Below are 25,556 nucleotides of genomic sequence, written 5' to 3'. Positions count from 1 at the left end.
GACAGCCGTCACGGTCAGAGTAGAGTGCTTAGTCGTAAAAAACAAAACAAAATTGAAGATAACTTCGAAATCCAACAAAATAAAGTACTAATTATTTTATTACAATTTATAAACTATGCAAAAAAATTTATAGGTGTTCGGCTTGGTTTCATTAAAAAAAATAGGCATGAAAAGCCGTAGGCATAAGAAAGAAAATATGATTTTTAAATTTATGTGCTATATTATCTCAAAGCTTTAAAAAAAATTTCCTACCCTTTCCAATAAAATTGGCTTCGCATTTTTCTTTTACATAAAAATTCCAGGGTAAGTCTCTTGTGAGACGGTCTCACAAATTTTTATGTGTGAGACGGGTCAATCCTACTGATATTCACAATAAAAAATAATACTCTTAGCATAAAAAGTAATATTTTTTCATGGATGATCCAAATAAAAGACCCGTATCACAAAATACGACCCGTGAAATCGTCTCACACAAGTTTTTGTCAAAATTTCAACGCTAGAGTACATTTTTAAAACTTTATTTGGTCCCTTATCCATAGAAAATCACATGGACGAAGGAAAAATTTTTAAGGAGTCATAATAATTACTAGCGTGTCTAAGGCCGCGACATATATAATCGGTTTCTATGATTAATAATTTTCAGATATAAATAGAGTAATTTATTTCATTTTAAATTTTTTGTATTAGTCTTAAACAGTAATATATAAAAAAATGAGAGAAAGAAGTCGAAAAATGTAAAATTATAAAATTTGCATAGTTTTCGAATAAAATATTTTACAGCCAAGATTAAAGAGTTATCTTTAATTTAATAAGAAAAAAATTTCCAAGAAATTTGGATAAACTCAAGTTATTTTAGCCACCTGGATTGGACCAACGGAAAGGACATGTAAGTCAATTTGCGGAGACGTGTACAACGAACATAACGGTGCTGTAACCTTTGCTTTTCCCTCGCAGTTCTCTCTCCTTCCAATCGTAAAAATCAATTCAATATATTTCGATTTTCTCCTTCGTTTTCCAAATTTAAGGGGAAATATGCTCGTTCCAATTATTATTTTGTGACAATTGATGAATTTATCGAGATCAATTCTGTTGTAGGGCGCTTGAATTGTATTACCATTTCCTGAGCTTCCAAATTAATCAATTTAAGGGGAATGAGGAAGCCAATGGGGAGCTTACATGATCTGATTGAAGAAGCTAAGTTTCGAATGGTGTGGTGGGCTCTCTGTATTTTCGGTGTATCTTATTTCTTGACAAGTAAGCTGTTGATTTTTTTCTTGTTCGCGGTGTTAATTTTAAGCTCGTTGTAGTTCACTAATGAATTGGTCCGTAGTTGAGAATTTGAGGAATGGAATCTGCATTTCACGGGTACTTTGTTTTATCACATATCGTGGTTTTTTGCTATTATTGTTGTATGCTTATAATATATGTTGTGAATGCTTTGAGTTTGCTATGATTTTGTTTTCATGTGAAAGAAGGCATCCCTAGGTTAGTTGTGAGGAATTGACGATAATTATAAGAGAGAAAAGGAGGGGGAATACTTTCTGGATAATGTACTATATGGGATACATGAAATTAGTTTTGGCGGTTCAAGCTCAATTTGTGAAACGACTTTTTATGTGAATTTCCAGTTCAGATGAGCTTGAATGTTATTTTTTACCAGATTAGTTTAATCAGAAGAACTTGTGTATTTTTATTTTTTTATTTTGACTCTGTGAGGAAAAGAATATTAGTTTTGGTGGGTTAATCTTCTGCAAGTATGCTGTTCATAAGACTGTTAATACTATGACGTCCCTTAGTACTGAATATGTACATTGGTTGCAGATACTAGCAAATCAATGTTGATGAACATACCCATAGCGGTACTCTTGGTTTCTGGATTATGGAGATTATTTAGCATGGTGGAGTTCCAGTGGAAGGTTCAGAGTACCAGGCCAACATCCTATTTGTCACGCCTAGAACAGAAGCAATTGTCTGTGAATGATTCTCGTCTTTCTACTCTGACTCCATCCAAAAAATGGAAACGAAAAATATATTCCCCTGTTGTAGAAGCAGCTATTGAGGATTTCATCGACAAGATTTTGCATGATTTTGTCATTGATTTGTGGTATTCTGAGATTACACCTGACAAAGAGGCTCCGGAGCTCATACACGGCATAGTCATGGATGTGCTTGGTGAAGTATCTGGAAGAATTAAAGAAGTAAACCTTGTTGACCTGCTGACAAGGTGGGCTCTGGTGTTTTTTTTCTTAATATTTTTACCCCTGGAGCCGTATGAATGTATGTTAATATGTCAATTAAGTGATTATGACATAATTTGTTGAGCGTCAATCTCTGCTTTCCAGGGATATAGTAGACTTGATAGGAGATCACATCGAACTTTTTAGAAGAAACCAGGTTGCCATTGGTGTGGAGGTTATGCGAACATTTTCTTTTGAAGAACGAGACCAAAGACTGAAACACCATCTCATGTCCTCTAAGGAGCTTCACCCCGCTTTGATATCTCCAGAGTGTGAGTACAAGGTGTAGAAGTGTTCTGATTCAGAAGGAATTGTTTGGCGAGCTATATCTGCTTTCTTTCTTTTGCTTATTAATGTTCATGACGTCTAATGCTTTTTAGTGTATAGGTTCTTCAACAGCTCGTGGGTGGAATTTTGGCAGTTGTACTAAGACCAAGGGAAGCTCAATGCCCTATAGTCAGATCCATTGCTCGTGAGCTTTTAACTTGTTTGGTAATGCAGCCTATAATGAATTTTGCTAGCCCTGGGTGAGATGCGATTTCTTTTAATCCCTTATTCATTTTGGGAAATTCTGAATTTGTGTCGTCATGCTCCGTGAAGAACTGTTTTCTCTAGAAGGTTTATGTTGGAATCATGCCATTCTGCAGAGAGACATGCCACTTATATGTCCTGTGCATGAGGATTTTAACCACAACTTGTTTTTCTGATGTTAAACATTTTTTTCTATTTTTTGCTGCTGTGCATGCTTTCTCATCAATAAAATTCTTCATTTTGAAAAATGCAGTTTGCAGTACTCATTAGAATCTTCTGATTCTTCTGGTAAAAACTAAATAGCTAGGTGAGTTTGTTAATGCATTTGCTTTTCTTTTAGCGGACCTCATGTTTAAAAAAAAAAGAAATTACCGAGAAATAAATGTTTCAGCTGTCCAAGTTGACAAAAAGAATGGCACTTCACAGAAGTGACATATATAATACAACTTTGTGAAGAAATCTAGGTACTTCAGCTGAAAAGATATTAATGGTAAATCTCTTTCTTGCATAATATGCCTTCCCTGATACATTGTTATTCCTACTATTCTTGTGTTTCAGTGGTTATTGTTACACAGCTATTTGGTTAGATAACACCTTTTTTGTTGGCCATATTTTATTATCAAGGTCCACATTCCGTAAACTTTCCCAATCTTTGTCAATTTTATGATGGTAATTATAATTTCTTTTGCTTTGTGTACGTTTACATTCAAAATATAATCAAGTTTTACTCCCCTTTCCAGATATATTAATGAGTTAATTGAATATATTATGCTCGCCTACAATGAGGGGTTTAAGGATATTGCCACTGATCAATCACCAAACTTGGAGGGTCATAACCATGAACATGATAAAAGTAGAGACCATGTTCAAACCAGTGAATCTTCATCAACAAAGACTGTACATGCTGGTGATCAAGAGACTAATATGTCTGTTTCTCGATTTGATTATAAAAAGAAATTGGAGTTGGATACCTCAGGACATCGCCTATCTAGTTCGATGCAGGATGATCCCATGCATCCACGGCCTGCGGACTGGGCAAAAGTGTTTGAAGCAGCAACCCTCAGAAGAACAGAAGTTCTAATGCCTGAAAATCTTGAAAATATGTGGGCTATTGGTAGAAACTACAAAAAGAAGCTCCAAACCAAAGTTTCTACTGATGAACTGGAGAATGCTGCAACTGGTGTTTCCCATGAAAACAGAAATAAGCTTAAAAAATCCAACAGCACTTCTGATTTAAACATTCGGTCAGACCTGGAAGATGTATTCACAAACAAAGGAAACACACTCGTCATTGCAGAATACCATGGTACAGTTGTTAATAAACATAACGTGCATAGCATGAAGAATTCTTCAGACAGGGCGTCACATTGTGAAGAGCTGCATGCTCCAAAGCTGAGGTGTCGGGTTAGACCACTAATTTCCTATTAATGGTTCTCGCATTTAATGGGTTTTAACTTCGTTGTACAAAATTTTAAATTCCTTATATCGCTCACAAATTATAGCCTCAGCTTTAATCCGGTGTTTCTATAGTAGTTGTGTTTCTTTTTCTGTGGTCATGCATTAATGTTTGTAGAAGATATATCTTCCAAATTTTCCGTTTATTGTTTAAAAATAAATAATATCGCATTCAATTAATTTATTATCTGTCAATGAATGAGTGTAAAATTGTGGTGAGTATATAACAACGCAAGCTGCAATGACTGCCCTTTTTTGCATGATGATTTGTTTTTTAAAGTTGAGGCCCGAGTTTAACTATTTCCGATCACCTTTGCTTAGTGTTGTCTAAGGTGTGATGCGCCTTAGTTGACTATATATCCCTGATTCTGCAGGTTATTGGAGCATATTTTGAGAAAATTGGCTCTAATTCTTTTGCAGTTTATTCAATCGCTGTGACCGATGGTGACAACAAAACTTGGTTTGTGAAAAGAAGGTTTGGGTTCTTCCAGTTTGAATCAAAAATTATATTTTCTTTTAAATGCATTTCTTGTTGATCTACTTTCTATCCAGATCAATGGGAAACTACTTCGTTTTCTTTGACTGATGATTGTTTGTTTGATGCTGTAACTGCAGATATAGGAACTTTGAACGATTGCACAGGCATCTTAAGGAAATTCCTAATTATACATTACATTTGCCCCCCAAAAGAATTTTTTCTTCAAGCACGGAGGATGCCTTTGTTCACCAGCGTTGTATTCAGCTTGATAAATATCTTCAAGTATGATTATCCTTATTCTGAATTGTATTACCTACACTTTTCATATATTAACCATTTTCGAGATACTGTCAGAACCTCTTATCAATTGCCAATGTTGCCGAGCAACATGAAGTGTGGGACTTTTTAAGTGCTTCCTCCCAGGTGCGGATATGCCTTTTCTGTTGTAAATAAAATTTTGTACCTGGTACTTTGTTACTAATTCATGGTTTCTTATTAATGAAGAATTATTCATTTGGTAAATCATCTTCTGCGATGAGGACTCTGGCAGGTACGTGACTCCTGTTCTTTTATGTCATTTTGTTATTTAAGATACATTCAATTGGCACATTTATGTCACATTAAAGCCGGTTGCTTACAGCCACGATCATGGCATTTGGATACTTGGTGTGTGTGTGTGAGTCCTATATATTTATATATATACTTGCAGAATGATTTCTCTATTTAACAAGTCCATTTGTTCCTTGTTTCTTATTTGAGCATAATTTTCCCATATAATTCGTTTATTCTTTGTTTTTGGTTGAGTAAAAAATTAAAAAGTTCCCTCCTTGGGAGCTAAAAGTTTTTCTCGTGTAGAAACAGCATCGACATGATCATGTTTCTGGTGTGTTATTGCTTACTCCTCTTTCAGAAATAGGCGCTTTAAAGCAGGACCACTTTCTTTCCTCTAGTTTATTATATTTTATCACACCAGAAACAGTGTATCATTATAAAATAAGTAGGATCGTTTCTAAGTTTGTTGTCTTAGAGAAACAGCTTTTACTGATACTCCTACAAACTATGATCAAAATCGCATATCATGTAGTTGAATGAATTGATTATCAAAAGTCCTCATCGATTCCTCTGTCTATGTGCCTATTATTTTGAAATTTTTGTTCTTGGGAGTCTAGTTTTGTTACTTCATCTTTATTTCCTGGTAGGGAGTATAATTCATTGACAAATGTTATCTTCACCTGCTGTTTTCTAACAGTCATAACTGTTGAGTTCTGAAATGATACTTTGCCATGCCAATACATCTGATCATCTGTTGCCTGAACCACATCACTTTTGTTTGGTAGTTTTGTTTGTTTATGTTATTTTAAATTGGATCGATAGTTCAATTGTTATCTGGACAGTTTCAAAATTATTTTATAACCCAAACATTACATTACATTTCAACATTCTCTCACAATCCCAAAATAACTGGATGCAAATGGTTATTGGAAGCATATAGCCGGTGAGGAAAACTAAAGGAATCTAACTTATTTTTTATGTTCATAATTTGGTATGCTTAAATAATGAGTTCAAACTATATCTACAAATTTGGATGTCATAAAATAACCCTTGACTGGAATAGTTAACGTGGATGATGCTGTGGATGATATTTTACGCCAATTCAAAGGAGTTTCTGAAGGTCTCATGCGGAAAATGGTTGGCCGACTTTCCTCTTCTTCTGGACCTGCATCTTCAGTTCCAAGCAGAAACTTGTCCTGGAATTCAAATGATATTAATAAATTATCCAAAAGACAAAGTATCTCAGAATCAATTAACAGTTTTTCTGATGCTGAGGAAGGTGACAAAGATGAAACCAACGTGCAACAGGAAATAGATTCCTCTGCCAAAGCTAATGGGAGGTGTTCAGACAATGAACTGAATTCTAAGGGGTATCCACCAAGGGTGGTTGATCATAGTGTAGATATCATTGACTTGCATTCCGAGGAATTTGGCAGTTTTAGGGTGAACACTGAAACAAGCAATGATACCAGATATCAAGAGCCAAGTTTGGCCTTAACCTCTGTCCCCCAAAAGGATCCTACTGAGGTGCCTCCTGAGGTACTATTCATTTTAACGGAGTGGTACTTCTCTTTCTCATTTATTCTTTTCATTCTCGCTTCACCTTTCTCATAATAGTCTCAATATACTGTCCATGATTTTGCGATCTCCTTTGGATGGCGTTAGCTCTTTTTTTATTTGATTTTCTCGTTAACTTTTTTATTTGGCCTCTCCCAGGTTACTGGAGTGTGTGATAAAGTTTTTGTATGTTCATAGTTATATGAGTGCATGCAGACAATCTAGCTTGTATCTATCATTTCAAAGTAGCTAGTCATGACATCATTCATTGACTTCTCCTGAAGTTTTGTAAAAAATTGCTATTTTTGTTGAGGGTGGAAGTCCGAATTGTCACAGTTCCCTCTGATGAAATGATTTCTGGCTGTGTCTTAAACTTATCTTGCTATATGGGTTAACAGAATTTATAAATAGCACATGAAGAGGCTCAAAATTGATCTTCTCACCTATTAATTCTGAATGGAAAATATCTTCAAAGGTTTGATTTTGAGCGTCTCCTACACTAATTTTAAAGCAAAGTTAATTCCTAGGCCATTCACAAGTACTAAAAGAAATGTTATGATTGTCTTCACTTATTTAAATACATGGATAATCTTTTGTGTGGTGCTCGGGCATCGGAAAGATTTCTGAAATTTTTCTGGAGCCAATTAGCTCAGAAAGAGTTTAGCTGCCATGCTATTATTGATTGTTAAAATGTGGCTTTCTTAGGTCGTTTCTACCTATGTTATACAATCTTGGTTATGCTTGCTCTAATCAAGTCTATATTTCCTTTGCAGTGGACACCGCCAAATTTAAGTGTTCCAATCCTGAATTTAGTTGACAACATATTTCAGCTCAAGAGAAGAGGCTGGCTAAGGTATTGCTTTCATATTTGCTCTTTTGGATTGTGAACTTTCTTTAGGTTTATCTTTTACTCATCCAACTGTAAATATCCAGCTTGCATAATTTTCACTAAACTAGAGGCTTGAAGTTGTGTACTGTATTATTTTTAATAGGCCATGCCCCTGGTCTCGAACATTTGCAATTTTTTTTAAAAATTAATAAATCAATGTGTTCCGATTTTATTTTTAATTTTCTGCTACCCTTCTTGTTTTCAGTTTAATTTTGGGGAAGCTTAGTTAAAATTCTTATGTTTATTTGACACTTCCTTATATTCAAGAGATGTTACGCTCCATATATATGATTCCGGGTCATTTTTTAATGGCCAACCGTATGTTGGATGGACTGACTGATTTACGTCAAAATGAAGACAGGAAAATGAAAAGGAACCATGACAGTTATCGTCTTCTCTTATTTTTGGCCTTTTCTATTGTTTAAACATTATGATTCTGGTTAACTGATCAAGGATTTGTTCCTTTTCAAATATTCATTTAGGTTGAGCTGGGATATATACTCGACATAATTTTTTTCTTCAACTTTTGAGAATTTGTGTGCAGACTAAGGTTACGGCCTTTTAATATCCTTTTAAGGTCCTCTGGTGCACCTCAATAATAATAATAATAAGTGGCATTGTCGCTCTCTGTTTGAATTTTTCATCGAAAGTGGCAAGCTGTTGGGATTACATGAGTATTTTCTCACAACAGCTCTATTGTTATATCAGATCATCATTTAGCCTTGTACCATATACCTTTTTTCCCTTCTCACTGTAGGAGACAGGTTTTTTGGATATCAAAGCAAATATTGCAATTAGTTATGGAAGATGCCATTGATGACTGGATCTTAAGGCAGATTCAATGGCTTCGTAGAGAGGATATTGTCGCACAAGGGATTCGATGGATCCAGAATGTAAGTTATGAGTCTCATTCCAATTATTTCATTATCTGAAGTTGCGCATATTGTTCCGTGACGCTAGTTGGCCAGCCTGAGAATCGTAGCATTTGGATTTCAATTATCATCTAGGCACTGGCCATTATGTGGTTTGAGTTATGGTGTCTCAGCTAAAGTTAGATGTCTCCTCTGGAGTTAAAAGTTTTAAGCTATCTGCAACTAAATTTTGGCGTAGAACTTGAGTTCTCTACCTTTAACTCTGCCATAGTTTGGCACAGAAGTGACTTGTTCTTTGAAAATTTCTTTTCTTCACAGATCTTTCTTGTTCGCTTTACTGATTATTTTCTTCTATAGGTTCTCTGGCCTGATGGCACATTCTTTCTGAGATTAAGAGCTCAATGTCTACTCAATGACTATCAAGCATTTCGGGTATCTACGCGAACAAGTCAACAAGGCAGAAGGAGGATCACAAAACCCGGGTCTTTTGAACAACAGCTTGAAGCTGCTCGTAGAGCTAGTGATGTGAAGAGGATGATCTTTGGCAAGTGCTACTTTCCTATATACTTTCTTCATTCTAGGTTTACTGTACTTCTTCATTCCGACTGTCCTTTCCCGAATGCAGATGGTGCTCCTGCCACTTTGGTCAGCTTGGTCGGGCATAAGCAGTACAGACGCTGTGGTAGAGATATATACTATTTCCTTCAGGTACCGCTCTTACTACTACTTAATACAACTAGCTCGGTGCGATAAGTGAAACACCCCAACTAGGGAGTGAAACATGAAAAACGTTCAAATTTCATGAGAGTTCTAAAAAAATTATAGATGTTGTCCCCTCCCCAATGAAGTCCTGAACTTTTCACTTCCTAGGCGTTTTGGGTTTATGTTTGTATCACCATATATCTGTGTGAAACGAGTGTATGACGTATGTTAACTGTCGTCTTCTTCCTCAGTCTACAATTTGTTTGAAGCAACTCGGGTATGGAATACTGGAACTTGTTCTAATATCCATTTTCCCTGAGTTACGTGAAGTTATGACAGATATCCACGAGAAGATGCATGTTCAACCTGAATAGAAACGAATCTTCTTTTCTTACAACCCACAAACACAAAAAATTGTCGGCCCTCAGCAACAGTTCTTGGGTGCATTGCCTACTTTCCATTGTGATCAATGTTTTTCAAACGATTCTATTATTTCCGTGCAGAGTGTACGACACTTGTTAGTTGTAGCGTAGCGATTCATTACACGTATCATTCTATGAGAGAAATTTTGTAATGATTTTTAGTCCTCGTAGACTCTAATCATTCTTTGTCACAATATCGATACTATTTTACAAGAGCCAAAGTAGATTAAAAAATTCTTTACATTATTGAATCCCTGAAACATTCTTATTTGGTTCAACATATATTTTAGTCCCTACAAGCCCATTAGACATTAAATAAACCCTCCCACCAAAACTGAAGCTTCTTTCGATAATTTGTCGTTATATCGATTCTTCTTCTTATGCACCTATCTGAAAAATTATATCGGGCTTAGAGTTCTGAAGAGTCGAAAATTTCATTATGAATGCAATAAAATATAAGTCTGTGTGTTTTCTTTTTTGTACAAGTGTGTGTTTGTGTGTGTTCTTTCTGGAGTTGCAGTTTGATTTGTTGTGCTTCAATCAGAAACAATTGGTTAGCAAGAACGACGAATTCCCAGAAAATAGCCTCTTGGTGATGTTTTTGGTGTAGAAGAGAACACCTCCCTCTTTTCATTCCTGAATGCATGGAGATTTTCGTTCACCTCGCTATTCACAATGAGAGACATTTCAACCATGTTTCATTCCTGACTGCATGTATTAATGCCTCTGCCAACCATTTCTTTGAGGACTTCCTCAGCAAAATGTCCCCCATTTGTGCACAAGCCTTGTACAAGAGTGTTGTAAGTGAGACAAGTCGCTTCAAGATCAAAATACGGCATCTCATCAATAACTCTGAGAATTTTTTATATCACCGTTCATGCTATACTGATTTCTGAGGGTATTAAAACTGACAAAATCAGGTCTAATTCCACTCCTCTTGATTAGTCCGGCTTAACCTTCATTCTCTCCATCTCTTTTAAAAGCAAAAGAGCACTCCTGATTTTCCTATTAGCACAGTGGCCATCAATCTACGCATTGAACATAACAAGATCAGGTGGTATATCCTTTTCCAACATCTTTCCCATTAAATCATCTGCCTCCTCCATCATTTTCCTTTTGCCCAACATACAAATAAGTGAAGTGTAAGTCACTCTAGTAGGAGAAATCCCTATGCTTAACATTTCATCATGAAGACCAAATGCTTTTTAACGTCTTCAGCTTGGCAAGAGCCGTTGATCAATATGCTAAATGTAATTTCATCAGGGAAAATCTCTGATTTCCATCTCCCTCACCAAATCATCAGCTTCTGCAACTCTGCCATTCAACAACAAAGTGTGGATCAGTGAGTTATAAGTCGACACGTTTGGAACTATCCCTTTCTTTACCATCTCATCTAGAAAACTAAAAGTCCTTCGCAACTCCCCTACATTACAATATCCATCGACCAAACTGTTGTAAATCACAGCCGTTGGAACCAATCCAAATTCCTCCATCGCACTCAAAGGCCAGATGCCTCCTCAACCTTCCCACTGTTACACATCAAGCTAATCGATGAACCACAAGTATACGAGTCTGGTTTGATCCTTTCCCTTTCAGGGTTGCAATAATCTCGCTAACTCCTACAAACTCCCGTTTCATGCAATAGCCATGAATCACGGAGTTAAATGTCGCTACATTTGGCTTAAACTTCAAACTGCCCACCATGTACTCAAAGAACTTCGTCGCCTTCTTCAACTTTCCTTCCTTACACAACTCATTGATCATTATATTGAACGTGAAAACATTCGCTTGATCCCCAACCTAAACATCTCAGCAAGCAAAACCCCGGCCATATGTCCAATTCAATCTAACAAACAAATATACAATTAAGTGTCTCACTATTAGGCAAAATCTCCTTCCTTTTCATCATGTGGCAGCCTCATCGCCCGTGCCCAATTCGAAACACGCCCCGATCAACAAATCTAACGAAATCGAGCCCGAGATACTCAACTTTCACGCGTACTCATAAAAAAAATCTTTTTTGTGAGTAGTAAGGCATGTCTTGGGGAGGTGTGGTGGGATGCTACTGAGGTAGCAAGGCAGTAGCATTCAGAGGAGAGAGCAGTGTGATCAATATTGCCAATGAAATCAATGACCCGATCAGGGAAAGGGCGGAGGAGGGTGGCGGAAAGGTTGAACTTTGGGGAGAGGTGTTTGATGAAAGACCACTGAGAGGACTTAATGGGGGAAGGAGTTTCTCGGGGGCAATTGAGGTATGGGCGGCGGGGAAGGGTGGATGAATGAAGACAAATGGCGGTGCTCAGCCCAAGAAAGTAAATTTCTTAGGTAGATTTTATAAAGATGGATTGGTTTGTGTAATCTCGTGGACATAATTTACAGCAGAGGGAGGCGAGGCTCTATAAAAGGGTAGTATTTGTGAGACAGAGAACAAAAAGAATGTCTTAAAATTACAAGTTAGGCTTTTGACTTCTATTAAACTGTCCAATGAAATATTAATGTGTTGACCTGACCTTCGGAGGTTTACATTCACATCAGTACATCTTTTTGAAAGCCATTCCAATTTCTAAAGTTCAGCAATGGCACGAATCACTTCAACGCCTATCCGTACATCATGGCAGCAACTTCTCGACACAGAGTAGCGTCTGGTGACATTCTTCAAATTTCATCGTTCCTTTATGTTTCCCAATTTATGTTCAAGCTCGCTTAAATAAGCCCAACAGAAGAAATGCTGTGAAAACAATTCTATGCACAAGAATGCCATTTCATATAGTTAGTAAGTCATTCAAACGTGTTGCTTCGAAACTACAAAAAATATGTATGCGCCTTTATAATTAGGAATTGTTTACATATGCCTGTATTCTCAGAAATAAATTCAGTAGGAAAAACTTAGAGAAAAAAGAACCACTCCCTAAAGTAGGGCTCAATCCTCGCCCTCTCTTTTCTCAACTATAGAAAATCTGATCACGCAAGTCCGGACGCCACTCAATGACAACCCGAACAAAACCTGCAAAAATATCTACCAAAACCAAACCCACAAAAAGCCACACATGGATCACGACTATAAAAGTTAAAACGAGAAAATTGTACGTAATACAAAACTTAAACACAGACTGGTGATTCTCAAGCCACAGCAACTGGCTGCGTCTTTGCTGGACCGATTTTTTTTCTTGAGTCCTGAAAATCTTCCATGTTATATATAACAGTGATGAACAACGAGCAGCTAGGGCACCGTGCAATTTCTTCGCCGATCTTGAGATCCTCTTTGGATATCTGGAAGAGGTCCCCGCATGGGCAAGGGTATGTGTACGCCTGCAACTCTTCATTCCACTCCATGTCCTCAATCTCTACATCGTCGTACGACATCGTTTTGTTTATATATAGGATCTTTTCTGCTTTCTTGCCTACTCAAAGGAATTTCAGTCAATCTGGGGAATCGAGGAATTTGTATTTTTAGTTAGCTCCTCTTACCAATCAATGTAACGAGCTCGTTTAAATTTTTCATGCATTTAATCATTGTAGACATAAGATATTAAAGCCAATGAGATAAATTTGCGACCCGATAATAATATCAGGCTCAAATATATATACATAGGGGTTGGGTTGGGCTGAACTCCGCTTATCCATAAACTAAACATACTCAGCATCGCTAAATCTCCATATGCTCTAATCCGGGATCATCAGCTGGAAAATATAAATTTGGGGGAGAGCCTTCCCAGAGCTCAGTATGATTACCACTATCCAAGCAGCTAACGTCGTTATAGTCTCATTCTCAGACCATAAGCACATACTCAACATCACAAGCATAAATGTATGCAAACAATTCTAACACGATCCTCACAAATAGTAAAGAATTGCATACGGATTTATATCGAATTCAAATGATAGTTGAAACTCAACATTGATGTCATAAACAAGAGACATATCAAGGACTTTGAAAGATTTCCACACAGACAATGCAAAACCAAAGCCAGTGCATCATGGAGATGCACGAACACCCTTTACATTATCAAGTAATAATAATCCAGGCACCTAGCCAAACACCCTATAATCATATTAAATCCAGGCCGGTCTGTGAAAACCTACTCTTGCAGCCCAAATTTTAGGATGCTTATTAATTAAATTTTTCTTTTTGGTGTATATATATATATATTTTTGGATGGAAATGTGGAGATACTCTTGGATATACAATATTAAGATTTAAATTATTCATAAACATGCAAATTTTCGAAATTGGGGAGAATATTTCAAGATTGGTATGTCATACAAGTTGCAAGGATATAAGATAAATTAATTCATGGATATTCCTATCTTAAAAATTAAGGAATAAATCCTACACTTTGGTAGTTAAATAATTCAATTATGGGATGGGATTTCTAAGCCAAAAATGTTAGATTTGGTGGCAAATTGGAAAGAAAATCGTGGGATTTTGATGCCTATCATGCATGATTTAGATGCCCTATTAAGCTCCCTTCCCCTCACCTATAAACACACCATCAAACCTAGCCATTCCTCACACCAAATTTTCGAATTTCCTTGCTGGAAGCCGAAACTCTGCTCAAAAATCGTCCCAAAATTAGCCTAGAAATCGAGCCGAAGTGCTGCTCGATCGAGGAGCAAGAAGCAATCCAATCCAAAGCCGTGAACTCTACGTTTTTTAGCAGTCAAATATACTGTAAGTGGGTTTGTTTTAAATCCTTAATTTCGGTATGCGTTTTCTTGTTTTTGAAAAATTCGGTCAAGCACCGTCGTTCTGTCTCTACGTCTTTTTTGTGAAATTTTGGTACGTTTACGTGTTGGCACTGTGAGGATTCACTGAAAATGGATGGGAATCCAAACATATGGCCCTTCACGGTGGGATAGAACCGTTTCATGGGCTCGCCCCTTTAGAGGATTAAAAATTAGGGCCTGATATCAGTAAACCATAGAAGATAGAAAAATCACAGTGCTGTTATGATATGAATATGATGTTACGTTATGAAAAGCATGATGTGTTTATGTGTTATTTTCGAAAATAGTGTAATTATTTTTATGTTGTGCTCGAACGGTCCCCATTTACTGAGTATTTTCCAAAATACTCACCCCCTTACTCTCCCCTCCCAGATAAATCAGAAGAACATGTTGAGGAAGAGGAGTCGGACCAGTTTTGGGGTTGGTGAAATTCGAGACTCTGAGATCTTAGATTAAGTTGAACTTTTAATTCAGTTGTTATGTTTCCGCATAAACTCTGTTGTTTTTTGATTTCGGTATTGAAAAGACAATTGCTATTTCGTTTAAATCATGATATATAAACTGGTTTCGGTTTATACTGTGCTACAAGGCTTGTTGTTTTCGATTCTGTGATTGTTAAACAACGCCGGTGTCAACCCTGAGTTTCGGAGCGTGACATTTAAGTGATATCAGAGCCGCCATGTTCATAATCCGGTCGGAGAAAGATGAGAAAAAATTTTACCAAAAAATAAAATTTCGGTGGAATTTTTGAGAAAGGCCGATGCTATCCCCTCCGAAACGGTCCAACGAGCGAATTTCATGACTTCATGGTGAGGTCGGGGTCCAAATCGCGAAATTCCTTCGTTTAGGCCTCAGAAACGTCTTTTTGCCTCAGAGGTCTACCGGCCATTTCTTACAATTTAAATGTTTCTAAGAATTTGTTGTTCATAACGACATGATTGAATGAAGTTATGCTGGAACGACTGAAATTAATAAGTAATCATAACTTTATTGATTTCAGAATATAGAGAAACAGCTGAATGAAAACAATCGTACTGAATGAAATAATATAACAACAATGAGAAAATAAACTCCTAGTAATAAAGGAAAAGTCACTAAGATACTCTAGTCTTCTATCTCTCCATCTCCAACGGCTGCTATAAGTAATAAGCTCATCTATCTCTATAGGCTCTTCCTCTTCCGGCTCCTCCTCTGGCTCGTCTTCATGAAGTAGCTCTATCATTTGTGTGAGCTGGGCGTTCTCTCCCATGAGCTGTGTCAATTTTGCCTTCAGCTCCTGTATCTCTGCATCCGCCTCGTCCAACAGATCACTGACATGCTGCTGGTGATGCTCCCGCTCAGACTTCTTCTGTTTGACCTGTTTCTTCAGAGTTTCAACTTGTTGGGTCAGACGGTGGGTCACATTCACAAGGCTGCTCATAGCCTCAAATGAATTCTCCAGTCTGTTCTTGCCCCTGGCATTTTGCTGCCTCTCTTCCTCCAATTCCTTACGGTACCGCTCTATATCTTCTCGCAGTCTTCCCTCTCGATACAGGCTTTGCTCTATGACCTCTCTCAAGTCCATGTTTAGATTGCTTTGTTAAGCTAGACCCGTATCTTCTCCTTTTCTGTGGCTAAGGTCTCAACCTCTCGTCTTCTCTCACCTAGTCTGGCTCTAAGTTGTTTAAATCATGATATATAAACTGGTTTCGGTTTATACTATGTTACAAGGCTTGTTGTTTTCGATTGTGTGATTGTTAAACAACGTCAGTGTCAACCCTGAGTTTCGGGCGTGATATTTAAGTGGTATCAGAGCCGCCAGGTTCATAATCCGGTCGGGGAAAGATGAGAAAATTTTTTACCAAATAAAAATTTCGGTGGAATTTTTGAGAAAGGCCGATGCTATCCCCTCCGAAACGGTCTAACGAGCGATTTTCACGACAAAACCAAATCGCGAAATTCCTTCGTTTAGGCCTCCAAAATGTCGTTTATGCCTCGGAGGTCTACCGGCCATTTCCTACAATTTAAATGTTTCTAAGAATTTGTTGTTCATAACAACATGATTGAATGAATAAGTTATGCTGTACTGAATGAAAACAATCGTACTGAATGAAATAATATAGCAACAATGAGAAAGTAAACTCCTAGTAATAAAGGAAAAGTCACTAAGATGCTATAGTCTTGTATCTCTCCATCTCCAACGGCTGCTATAGGCTCATCTATATCTATAGGCTCTTCCTCTTCCGGCTCCTCCTCTGGCTCGTCTTCATGAAGTAGCTCTATCATCTGTGTGAGCTGGGCGTTCTCTCCCGTGAGTTGTGTCACTTTTGCCTTCAGCTCATGTATCTCTGCATCCGTCTCGTCCAACAGATCACTAGTATGCTGCTGGTGATGCTCCCGCTCAGACTTCTTCTGTTTGACCTGGTTCTTCAGAGTTTCAACTTGCTGGATCAGACGGTGGGTCACATTCACAAGGCTGCTCATAGCCTCAAATGAATTCTCCAGTCTGTTCTTGCCCCTGGCATTTTGCTGCCTCTCTTCCTCCAATTCCTTACGGTACCGCTCTATATCTTCTCGCAGTCTTCCCTCTCGATACAGGCTTTGCTCTATGACCTCTCTCAAGTCCATGTTTAGATTGCTTTGTTAAGCTAGACCCGTATCTTCTTCTTTTCTGTGGCTAAGGTCTCAACCTCTCGTCTTCTCTCACCTAGTCTGGCTCTAAGTTGTTTAAATCATGATATATAAACTGGTTTCGGTTTATACTATGTTACAAGGCTTGTTGTTTTCGATTGTGTGATTGTTAAACAACGTCGGTGTCAACCCTGAGTTTCGGGCGTGATATTTAAGTGGTATCAGAGCCGCCAGGTTCATAATCCGGTCGGGGAAAGATGAGAAAATTTTTTACCAAATAAAAATTTCGGTGGAATTTTTGAGAAAGGCCGATGCTATCCCCTCCGAAACGGTCTAACGAGCGATTTTCACGACAAAACCAAATCGCGAAATTCCTTCGTTTAGGCCTCCAAAATGTCGTTTATGCCTCGGAGGTCTACCGGCCATTTCCTACAATTTAAATGTTTCTAAGAATTTGTTGTTCATAACAACATGATTGAATGAATAAGTTATGCTGTACTGAATGAAAACAATCGTACTGAATGAAATAATATAGCAACAATGAGAAAGTAAACTCCTAGTAATAAAGGAAAAGTCACTAAGATGCTATAGTCTTGTATCTCTCCATCTCCAACGGCTGCTATAGGCTCATCTATATCTATAGGCTCTTCCTCTTCCGGCTCCTCCTCTGGCTCGTCTTTATGAAGTAGCTCTATCATCTGTGTGAGCTGGGCGTTCTCTCCCGTGAGTTGTGTCACTTTTGCCTTCAGCTCATGTATCTCTGCATCCGTCTCGTCCAACAGATCACTAGCATGCTGCTGGTGATGCTCCCGCTCAGACTTCTTCTGTTTGACCTGGTTCTTCAGAGTTTCAACTTGCTGGATCAGACGGTGGGTCACATTCACAAGGCTGCTCATAGCCTCAAATGAATTCTCCAGTCTGTTCTTGCCCCTGGCATTTTGCTGCCTCTCTTCCTCCAATTCCTTACGGTACCGCTCTATATCTTCTCGCAGTCTTCCCTCTCGATACAGGCTTTGCTCTATGACCTCTCTCAAGTCCATGTTTAGATTGCTTTGTTAAGCTAGACCCGTATCTTCTCCTTTTCTGTGGCTAAGGTCTCAACCTCTCGTCTTCTCTCACCTAGTCTGGCTCTAAGTTGTTTAAATCATGATATATAAACTGGTTTCGGTTTATACTATGTTACAAGGCTTGTTGTTTTCGATTGTGTGATTGTTAAACAACGTCGGTGTCAACCCTGAGTTTCGGGCGTGATATTTAAGTGGTATCAGAGCCGCCAGGTTCATAATCCGGTCGGGGAAAGATGAGAAAATTTTTTACCAAATAAAAATTTCGGTGGAATTTTTGAGAAAGGCCGATGCTATCCCCTCCGAAACGGTCTAACGAGCGATTTTCACGACAAAACCAAATCGCGAAATTCCTTCGTTTAGGCCTCCAAAATGTCGTTTATGCCTCGGAGGTCTACCGGCCATTTCCTACAATTTAAATGTTTCTAAGAATTTGTTGTTCATAACAACATGATTGAATGAATAAGTTATGCTGTACTGAATGAAAACAATCGTACTGAATGAAATAATATAGCAACAATGAGAAAGTAAACTCCTAGTAATAAAGGAAAAGTCACTAAGATGCTATAGTCTTGTATCTCTCCATCTCCAACGGCTGCTATAGGCTCATCTATATCTATAGGCTCTTCCTCTTCCGGCTCCTCCTCTGGCTCGTCTTTATGAAGTAGCTCTATCATCTGTGTGAGCTGGGCGTTCTCTCCCGTGAGTTGTGTCACTTTTGCCTTCAGCTCATGTATCTCTGCATCCGTCTCGTCCAACAGATCACTAGCATGCTGCTGGTGATGCTCCCGCTCAGACTTCTTCTGTTTGACCTGGTTCTTCAGAGTTTCAACTTGCTGGATCAGACAGTGGGTCACATTCACAAGGCTGCTCATAGCCTCACGTGAATTCTCCAGTCTGTTTTTGCCCCTGGCATTTTGCTGCCTCTCTTCCTCCAATTCCTTACGGTACCACTCTATATCTTCTCGCAGCCTTCCCTCTCGATACAGGCTCTGCTCTATGACCTTCCTCAAGTACATGTTCTCCTCTCACCGGCTCTCTCAGATAGATTGCTTTGTGAAGCTGGACCCGTATCTCCTCCTTTTCTGTGTCTAAGGTCTCAACCTCTCGTCTCCTCTCGCCTAGTCTGGCTCTAAGTCGTTTAAATCATGATATATAAACTGGTTTCGGTTTATACTGTGCTACAAGGCTTGTTGTTTTCGTTTGTGTGATTGTTAAACAACGCTGGTGTCAACCCTGAGTTTCGGGCGTGACATTTAAGTAGTATTAGAGCCACCAGGTTCATAATCCGGTCGGGGAAAGATGAGAAAAAATTTTTCAAAAAAAAAACATTGTTTAGGCCCCCGAAACGTTGTTTTTGCCGTTTTAGGAAATATTCGTAGTCCCTATAACTTCTCCTAGGAAATTCCGAATTCGATTCCGTCGATTGTTCTGTAATCCTCTCGACATATGCTTCAAACCCATGTGTCTATTTCCAAACTTTCCATTTTCGGAAAAAAATATTTATATATAATTCTCGAAAATTACATATATATTGCATATTGTCTCTTGTTCTATATTGTCTCTTCCGATTCTGAGCGTTTCCATTTTTGATTTCAGGAAATGGCTCCATCGACTCCCATGCGATTCCGCACTCGTGCCCAGGCTGCTATCCACATGAAGCAGCTTGTCCTCAATTATCAGTCGCGCCAGATGAAGTGACTTAGAGCCGACTAGGCGAGAGGAGACGAGATGTTGAGACCTTAGCCACAGAAAAGGAGGAGATACGGGTTCAGCTTAACAAAGCAATCTATCAGGGATAGCTTGTGAGAGGAGACAACATGGACTTGAGGGAGGTCATAGATCAGAGCCTGTATCGAGAGGGAAGACTGCGAGAAGATATAGAGCGGTACCGTAAGGAATTGGAGGAAGAGAGGCAGCAAAATGCCAGGGGCAAAAACAGACCGGAGAATTCACGTGAGGCTATGAGCAGCCTTGTGAATGTGACCCACCGTCTGACCCAACAAGTTTAAACTCTGAAGAACCACGTCAAGCAGAAGAAGTCTGAGCGGGAGCATCACCAGCAGCATGCCAGTGATCTTTTGGACGAGGCGGATGCTGAGATACAGGAGCTAAAGGCAAAAGTGACACAGCTCACGGGAGAGAACGCCCATCTCACACAGATGATAGAGCTACTTCATGAAGACGAGCCAGAGGAGGAGCCGGAAGAGGAAGAGCCTATAGAGATAGATGAGCCTATAGCAGCCGTTGGAGATGGAGAGATAGAAGACTAGAGTATCTTAGTGACTTTTCCTTTATTACTAGGAGTTCTTATTCATTCAATCATGTCGTTATGAACAACAAATTCTTAGAAACATTTAAATTGTAGTAAATGGCCGGTAGACCCCCGAGGCAAAAACGACGTTTCGGAGGCCTAAACGAAAGAATTTCGGGATTTGGACCCCTACCTCATGACGAAGTCCTGAAAATCGCTCGTTGGACCGTTTCGGAGGGGATAGCATCGGTCTTTCTCAAAAATTCCACTGAAATTTTTATTTAGTAAAAATTTTCTCATCTTTTCCCGACCGGATTATGAACCCGGCGGCTCTGATACCACTTAAATATCACGCCCGAAACTAAGGGTTGACACCGACGTTGTTTAACAATCACACAATCGAAAACAAGCCTTGTAGCACAGTATAAACCGAAACCAGTTTATATATTATAATTTAAACGACTTAGAGCTAGACTAGGCGAGAGGAAATGAGAGGTTGAGACCTTAGCCACAGAAAAGGAAGAGATACGGGTTCAGCTTAACAAAGCAATCTATCAGGGAGAGCTGGTGAGAGGAGACAACATGGACTTGAGGGAGGTCATAGAGCAGAGAGTGTATCGAGAGGGAAGGCTGCGAGAAGATATAGAGCGGTACCGTAAGGAATTGGAGGAAGAGAAGCACCAAAATGCCAGTGGCAAGAACAGACTGGAGAATTCATGTGAGGCTATGAGCAGCCTTGTGAATGTGACCTACCGTCTGACCCATCAAGTTTAAACTCTGAAGAACCACGTCAAGCAGAAGAAGTCTGAGCGGGAGCAGCACCAGCAGCATGCCAGTGATCTGTTGGACGAGGCGGATGCAGAGATACAGGAGCTGAAGGCAAAAGTGACACAGCTCACGGGAGAGAACGCTCAGCTCACACAAATGATAGAGCTACTTCATGAAGACGAGCCAGAGGAGGAGCCGGAAGAGGAAGAGCCTATAGAGATAGATGAGTCTATAGCAGCCGTTGGAGAGATAGAAACTAGAGTATCTTAGTGACTTTTCCTTTATTTCTAGGAGTTTAGTTTCTCATTGTTGCTGTATTATTTCATTCAGTACGATTGTTTTCATTCATTCAGTTGTTTCTCAATATTCTGAAATCAATAAAGTTATGATTACCTATTAATTTCAGTCGTTCAAGCATAACTTCATTCGATCATGTCGTTATGAACAACAAATTCTTAGAAACGTTTAAATTGTAGGAAATGACCGATAGATTTCGTGGCGTGACACGGTCTCCATACTTGCATATTTCCTCTAACGAGATAAAGCTGAAAATCCAATGCTTGAATATCATAATTGCTATGCGAGCAACAGAGATGCCATATAAACATATAACTATCATGTAAAACACATTATCAGCATTCCTCTCTGATAGATTCAAGCCTAAACGCTGAAAAAAAAAATTGAAATAAAAAAAACCGAAAGACGTCAAAATCGGAAGAAAGTCTGAAAAATAAATAAAGTCAGTAAATTATACCGCTTAGATGACTGAGGATCGTTGAAATCGGTATCCGAATGTCCTTAAAGCATATCGCGGGGTGGTGCTTGAATGAAAATCATAAAGGGAAGGAATTTTTGAAGATATCTCGGAAGACTGGTTCGAGGCAGATTGTTTTCTGCTTCTGCTCTTCTGCGGAAGTTGCGATGGCTTCCGGCGGCGTATCTGCGGCTGCCGAAGGGGAGGCTGCGGTGGTGGGGCTGGGGATTTTCCTGGCGGCGCAGTGTCTAAGAGAGCCTCTCCCTTTCTCGTTTGGTTTTGTACTTATAAGTTTTGATGGGCCAGAAACACGAATTGGCCCAAAATTCTAACAATCTACATAGATCGGGTTATTTTATTTTTTAACTCAAAATCAACATTTTTTTAAAATAACCTCATTTAGTGTATTTGTTCAACACATGAGGAGGTTAAATTTTTTTTAAAAAAATGTTGAATTGGTCTATTTCTCCAAATATCCCACATAAGATCCACCAAACTATGAAATTAAATTATATATATATATATATATATATATATAAGAATAGATATTAATATTGAATTGAGGGAAAAAGAGAGAAATTTGTTAGATGAATAAACAATTTACTGCCATACAATTTTATTATTGCACTTTTGCATGAAAAATTAAAATGATATTTTTCCTACGCTTGAAAAAATATTGTTGATATACTTGTTCATGTCTGGATCGACTGCCGAATGTAAGATTTTATAAAATATTAGTGTCCCATCTTTGTTTTCAAATAAATACATTCATAATTTCTCTTTCCGACAATAAATATTATTATCGGATGCATTAAGAAAGTGATATATGTCATTTACTGAATAATAATCTTATTTATTTAGTTATTTACCATGTCTGCGTGTTTGTAGCCAACCACCGGCGCAGCAACAGCCAAGCTGTTTTCTCAAGTGGCGCTACAGCTTGGCTAAAGCCATGCAAGCCAAGAAGTTTCCACCTTTTCGTGCGTGAAAACAAGAAAAATTATATTTTATTTTTAAAATAATATATATTACATTTGATGCTTGAGCCAATAATTTAGGTTTGATAATATATATAATGAATAAATTTTGTAATTATAACTTTTTAACTAATTCAATCTTGTACGTGGCTGCATGACTCTGCTTTTCTTTGTCCTTCTTTTCATAAAATATTGAAAAAAGGTGGAGAAATGGAACCCCATGCCTCTTGGCCACTTATACGATAATTCACGGTTTATATCTTCTCCGGTATTTGAACCCCTCGACGGTACAAAATACGGCATGAGCTCCAAGTGAAATGATATATAAAATTTAGTTCCGTTTTAATTTTAAAAGAAATTATTTTCATTTGAGGGAAATACCATTATAAATGATCGAATTCCCATTATCTCATTTGAAAATATCAGAGGCGTCATCAAAATTTTATTATGATCGGAACCTATATGTTCTGCCAACACGGCCACATCTAGATTTGATTTTATTATATTATCGAGTCTATATTTTTTTAATCAAATATTATACATTAATCTGTTTTCCTAACTTAATTAAACTTTATCCTTAATCCAACTCCCTTAATTTTAAAGCACGCTCCGAGACTCTCCAAACCTTAACAGACTTATCTAAGCTGCCGCTATACACGATCCATCGTTGGTCGCCGTCTTCCTCTGCCGCTATACATTTCACCGGCCCACTATGTCCGGACAGCACCGCCATGAAAGAATGAACCCCACCGCCCTCTCTCCGCCACACGCATATGTTCTTGTCGGCGGAGCCGCTGAGCACCAGGTTCCCTCCAACAGCGAGACACAGAACCGCCTGCTTGTGGCCCCTCAGCACCCCGCCGTACACCATGGAATTCTTGTACACCACGCTCCCAGAAGTTAACCAGACCGTCTGAGGAGCCGGCGTATACCGCCGCTGCTTCCTGTTTCGCAGCCAGAGAGGTCACAGCGTGGTGTTGCTTCAGCAACACCTCCACCATAACATGCTTCGTGCGATTCCCGGCGGTAATCTCCCTTCTCCACGACTTCACTGTCCCGTCGGCGGAACCGGTGAAAACCATCACAGAAAAAGCTGCAACCACAGAATTCACCGCATCGTTGTGCGCCTGGATTGATTCCAAACATTTGGAATCTGAAATTCTCCAGACTTTCAACGTTTTATCCCACGAACCCGAATACAGCAAACCCTGATCTGCTTCAAAGCTCAAGCAAGAAACCACATCGTGATGCTTGATCCACGGGCCAGTACGATTTCTTTTAACCTCAACATAGTTTCTTGGGTTGATGGATTTTGCAAGCAAATCTCGGGTCGTTGGCAAGTTTCCGATCCTTTCATATGCTGTTCTTTTATCCCCCAAAAATCTCCAAATCCTGATTTTTCCGTCCTGATGACCTGTAAAAATCTTATCGCCAAACACAACAATGGCTTTCACCAATCCACTTCCGGACTTCAACCCAGAATAATCTTTCAAATTCCTCCAAACCCTCAAGCTCTTCTTATCCGAACCCGTGTAAAGAAAATCCCCAGAAGCGGCGAGAGAATATATGTGACCTTCGTATACAAGGTTCCCGATTAGCCCATATTTTGGGAGGCTTTTCGCACTCTGGTCATCATATTCTTCTACAGAAAATTCTTCGGACCATTTTGCTTTGGAACTAGAGAATGATTGACTCCATGGAAACATTACGAAACATGCAGAAGAAGCTGGCTCCCCGCTCTTTGGTTTGGTGCAACACAATATCGCATTGCGGGATTTTGGAACTGGCGCATCATTTCCACGCAGTAAAAAGTGATGATAAAGATTGTTGGAGGAGCTCTCCTTTTCAAGAACAGATGAATCAGAGCACACGATGGGTCCGAACTTTGTCTGAGGGAGATTGTTTTGGTCTAGGGAAATCAAGGCTCCATTGACTGCATTCTCGTTCGCCATCAATGCATGAGTTGTTTGTATATGGGTAAATAACCACTTTGGGATATATTTTTTCCCAACTTGGGGAAAAGTGGAGAATTTCCAGGTGATATTTTGATGGAATAAAGAAAAATTAGAGGGTAGGGTTTATATAAACGAGCAGGGGTCAGGGAACTGTTTGGTGAACGAACCTACTGTTTGAGAGGGGGACACGTACTGCGATTATATAATCAAATAATTTAATTAATATTTCTTAATTTGATTTTTGGAATGTGAATATTTTAGGTGTCAACTTGTTACTTTATTACACAATTTAAAGTCGAGCATGATAGCACGTAACACACGACTCAAGATACTTGCACTTCCCAACTATATATATTTAAACGAGAGAATCGGTCAAGCAAGCAATTAAGCAAGCAAAGAGGAGTAATTCATTCATTCAACTTTAATTTCTTACTCTGATTTTTTTAAAATCATAGTTAATTTTTTCAATCTACAAACTTATTTTCGATACTCCAATAAAAAAATATCTAACGGGATCGTATTGTTGGATTAAAATCAAATTTTGATAACTCGTAATATCATGATTCTAGTGATGAACTTTTTTGTGCCATGAATTTTCATTTTTTAAAAAAATCCATCCCCATGAACTGTATAAGTTGGAACATTTTATTTGCCATATACCTTTAGAATTAATCTTCCCATAAAAAAAATATAATTTATTATTGCAAGCTATATCTTTTATTCGAAAACCTACATTATCCTAAAATTTATA

General features: G+C 38.5%; 2 protein-coding genes and 2 pseudogenes across 5 annotated transcripts; 1 reads left to right on the top strand and 3 right to left on the bottom strand.

Annotated features, from left to right (window-relative positions):
- The first annotated feature begins 896 nt into the window (after window positions 1–896).
- LOC142531581 (uncharacterized) lies at window positions 897–9,909 on the top strand. Of its 3 annotated transcripts, XM_075637770.1 has the most exons (16): window positions 897–925; window positions 1,096–1,254; window positions 1,822–2,224; window positions 2,343–2,520; window positions 2,625–2,764; window positions 3,509–4,172; window positions 4,598–4,698; window positions 4,839–4,983; window positions 5,056–5,124; window positions 5,206–5,251; window positions 6,317–6,792; window positions 7,584–7,663; window positions 8,457–8,592; window positions 8,929–9,115; window positions 9,197–9,279; window positions 9,525–9,909. In XM_075637770.1, exons 2-16 carry the CDS (start codon window positions 1,152–1,154, stop codon window positions 9,645–9,647), a joined length of 2,934 nt encoding a protein of 977 aa, XP_075493885.1. In that variant the 5' UTR covers window positions 897–925; window positions 1,096–1,151; the 3' UTR covers window positions 9,648–9,909. The 3 variants fall into 3 exon arrangements, with proteins under 3 accessions (XP_075493885.1, XP_075493887.1, XP_075493886.1); XM_075637772.1 differs by having other exon boundaries at window positions 908–1,254; window positions 2,343–2,509; window positions 2,625–2,709; XM_075637771.1 differs by having other exon boundaries at window positions 908–1,254; window positions 2,618–2,709.
- A 201-nt stretch (window positions 9,910–10,110) lies between these two features.
- On the bottom strand, window positions 10,111–12,365 carry LOC142531324 (uncharacterized; annotated as a pseudogene).
- A 121-nt stretch (window positions 12,366–12,486) lies between these two features.
- LOC142531323 (diphthamide biosynthesis protein 3-like) lies at window positions 12,487–22,145 on the bottom strand. Of its 2 annotated transcripts, none has more exons than XM_075637419.1 (2): window positions 21,874–22,145; window positions 12,487–13,120 (listed from the first exon to the last, which is right to left on the bottom strand). In XM_075637419.1, exon 2 carries the CDS (start codon window positions 13,056–13,058, stop codon window positions 12,816–12,818), a length of 243 nt encoding a protein of 80 aa, XP_075493534.1. In that variant the 5' UTR covers window positions 13,059–13,120; window positions 21,874–22,145; the 3' UTR covers window positions 12,487–12,815. The 2 variants fall into 2 exon arrangements, with proteins under 2 accessions (XP_075493534.1, XP_075493535.1); XM_075637420.1 differs by having other exon boundaries at window positions 12,487–13,096.
- A 1,095-nt stretch (window positions 22,146–23,240) lies between these two features.
- LOC142531846 (protein JINGUBANG-like) lies at window positions 23,241–24,929 on the bottom strand (annotated as a pseudogene).
- Window positions 24,930–25,556: the final 627 nt, after the last annotated feature.

This window comes from Primulina tabacum, chromosome 17 (assembly GCF_025594145.1).
Source record: "Primulina tabacum isolate GXHZ01 chromosome 17, ASM2559414v2, whole genome shotgun sequence".
Taxonomy (NCBI): Eukaryota; Viridiplantae; Streptophyta; class Magnoliopsida; order Lamiales; family Gesneriaceae; genus Primulina; species Primulina tabacum.
Note: the sequence above shows the minus strand (reverse complement) of the source record. Positions and strands in the feature narration are given on the sequence as shown.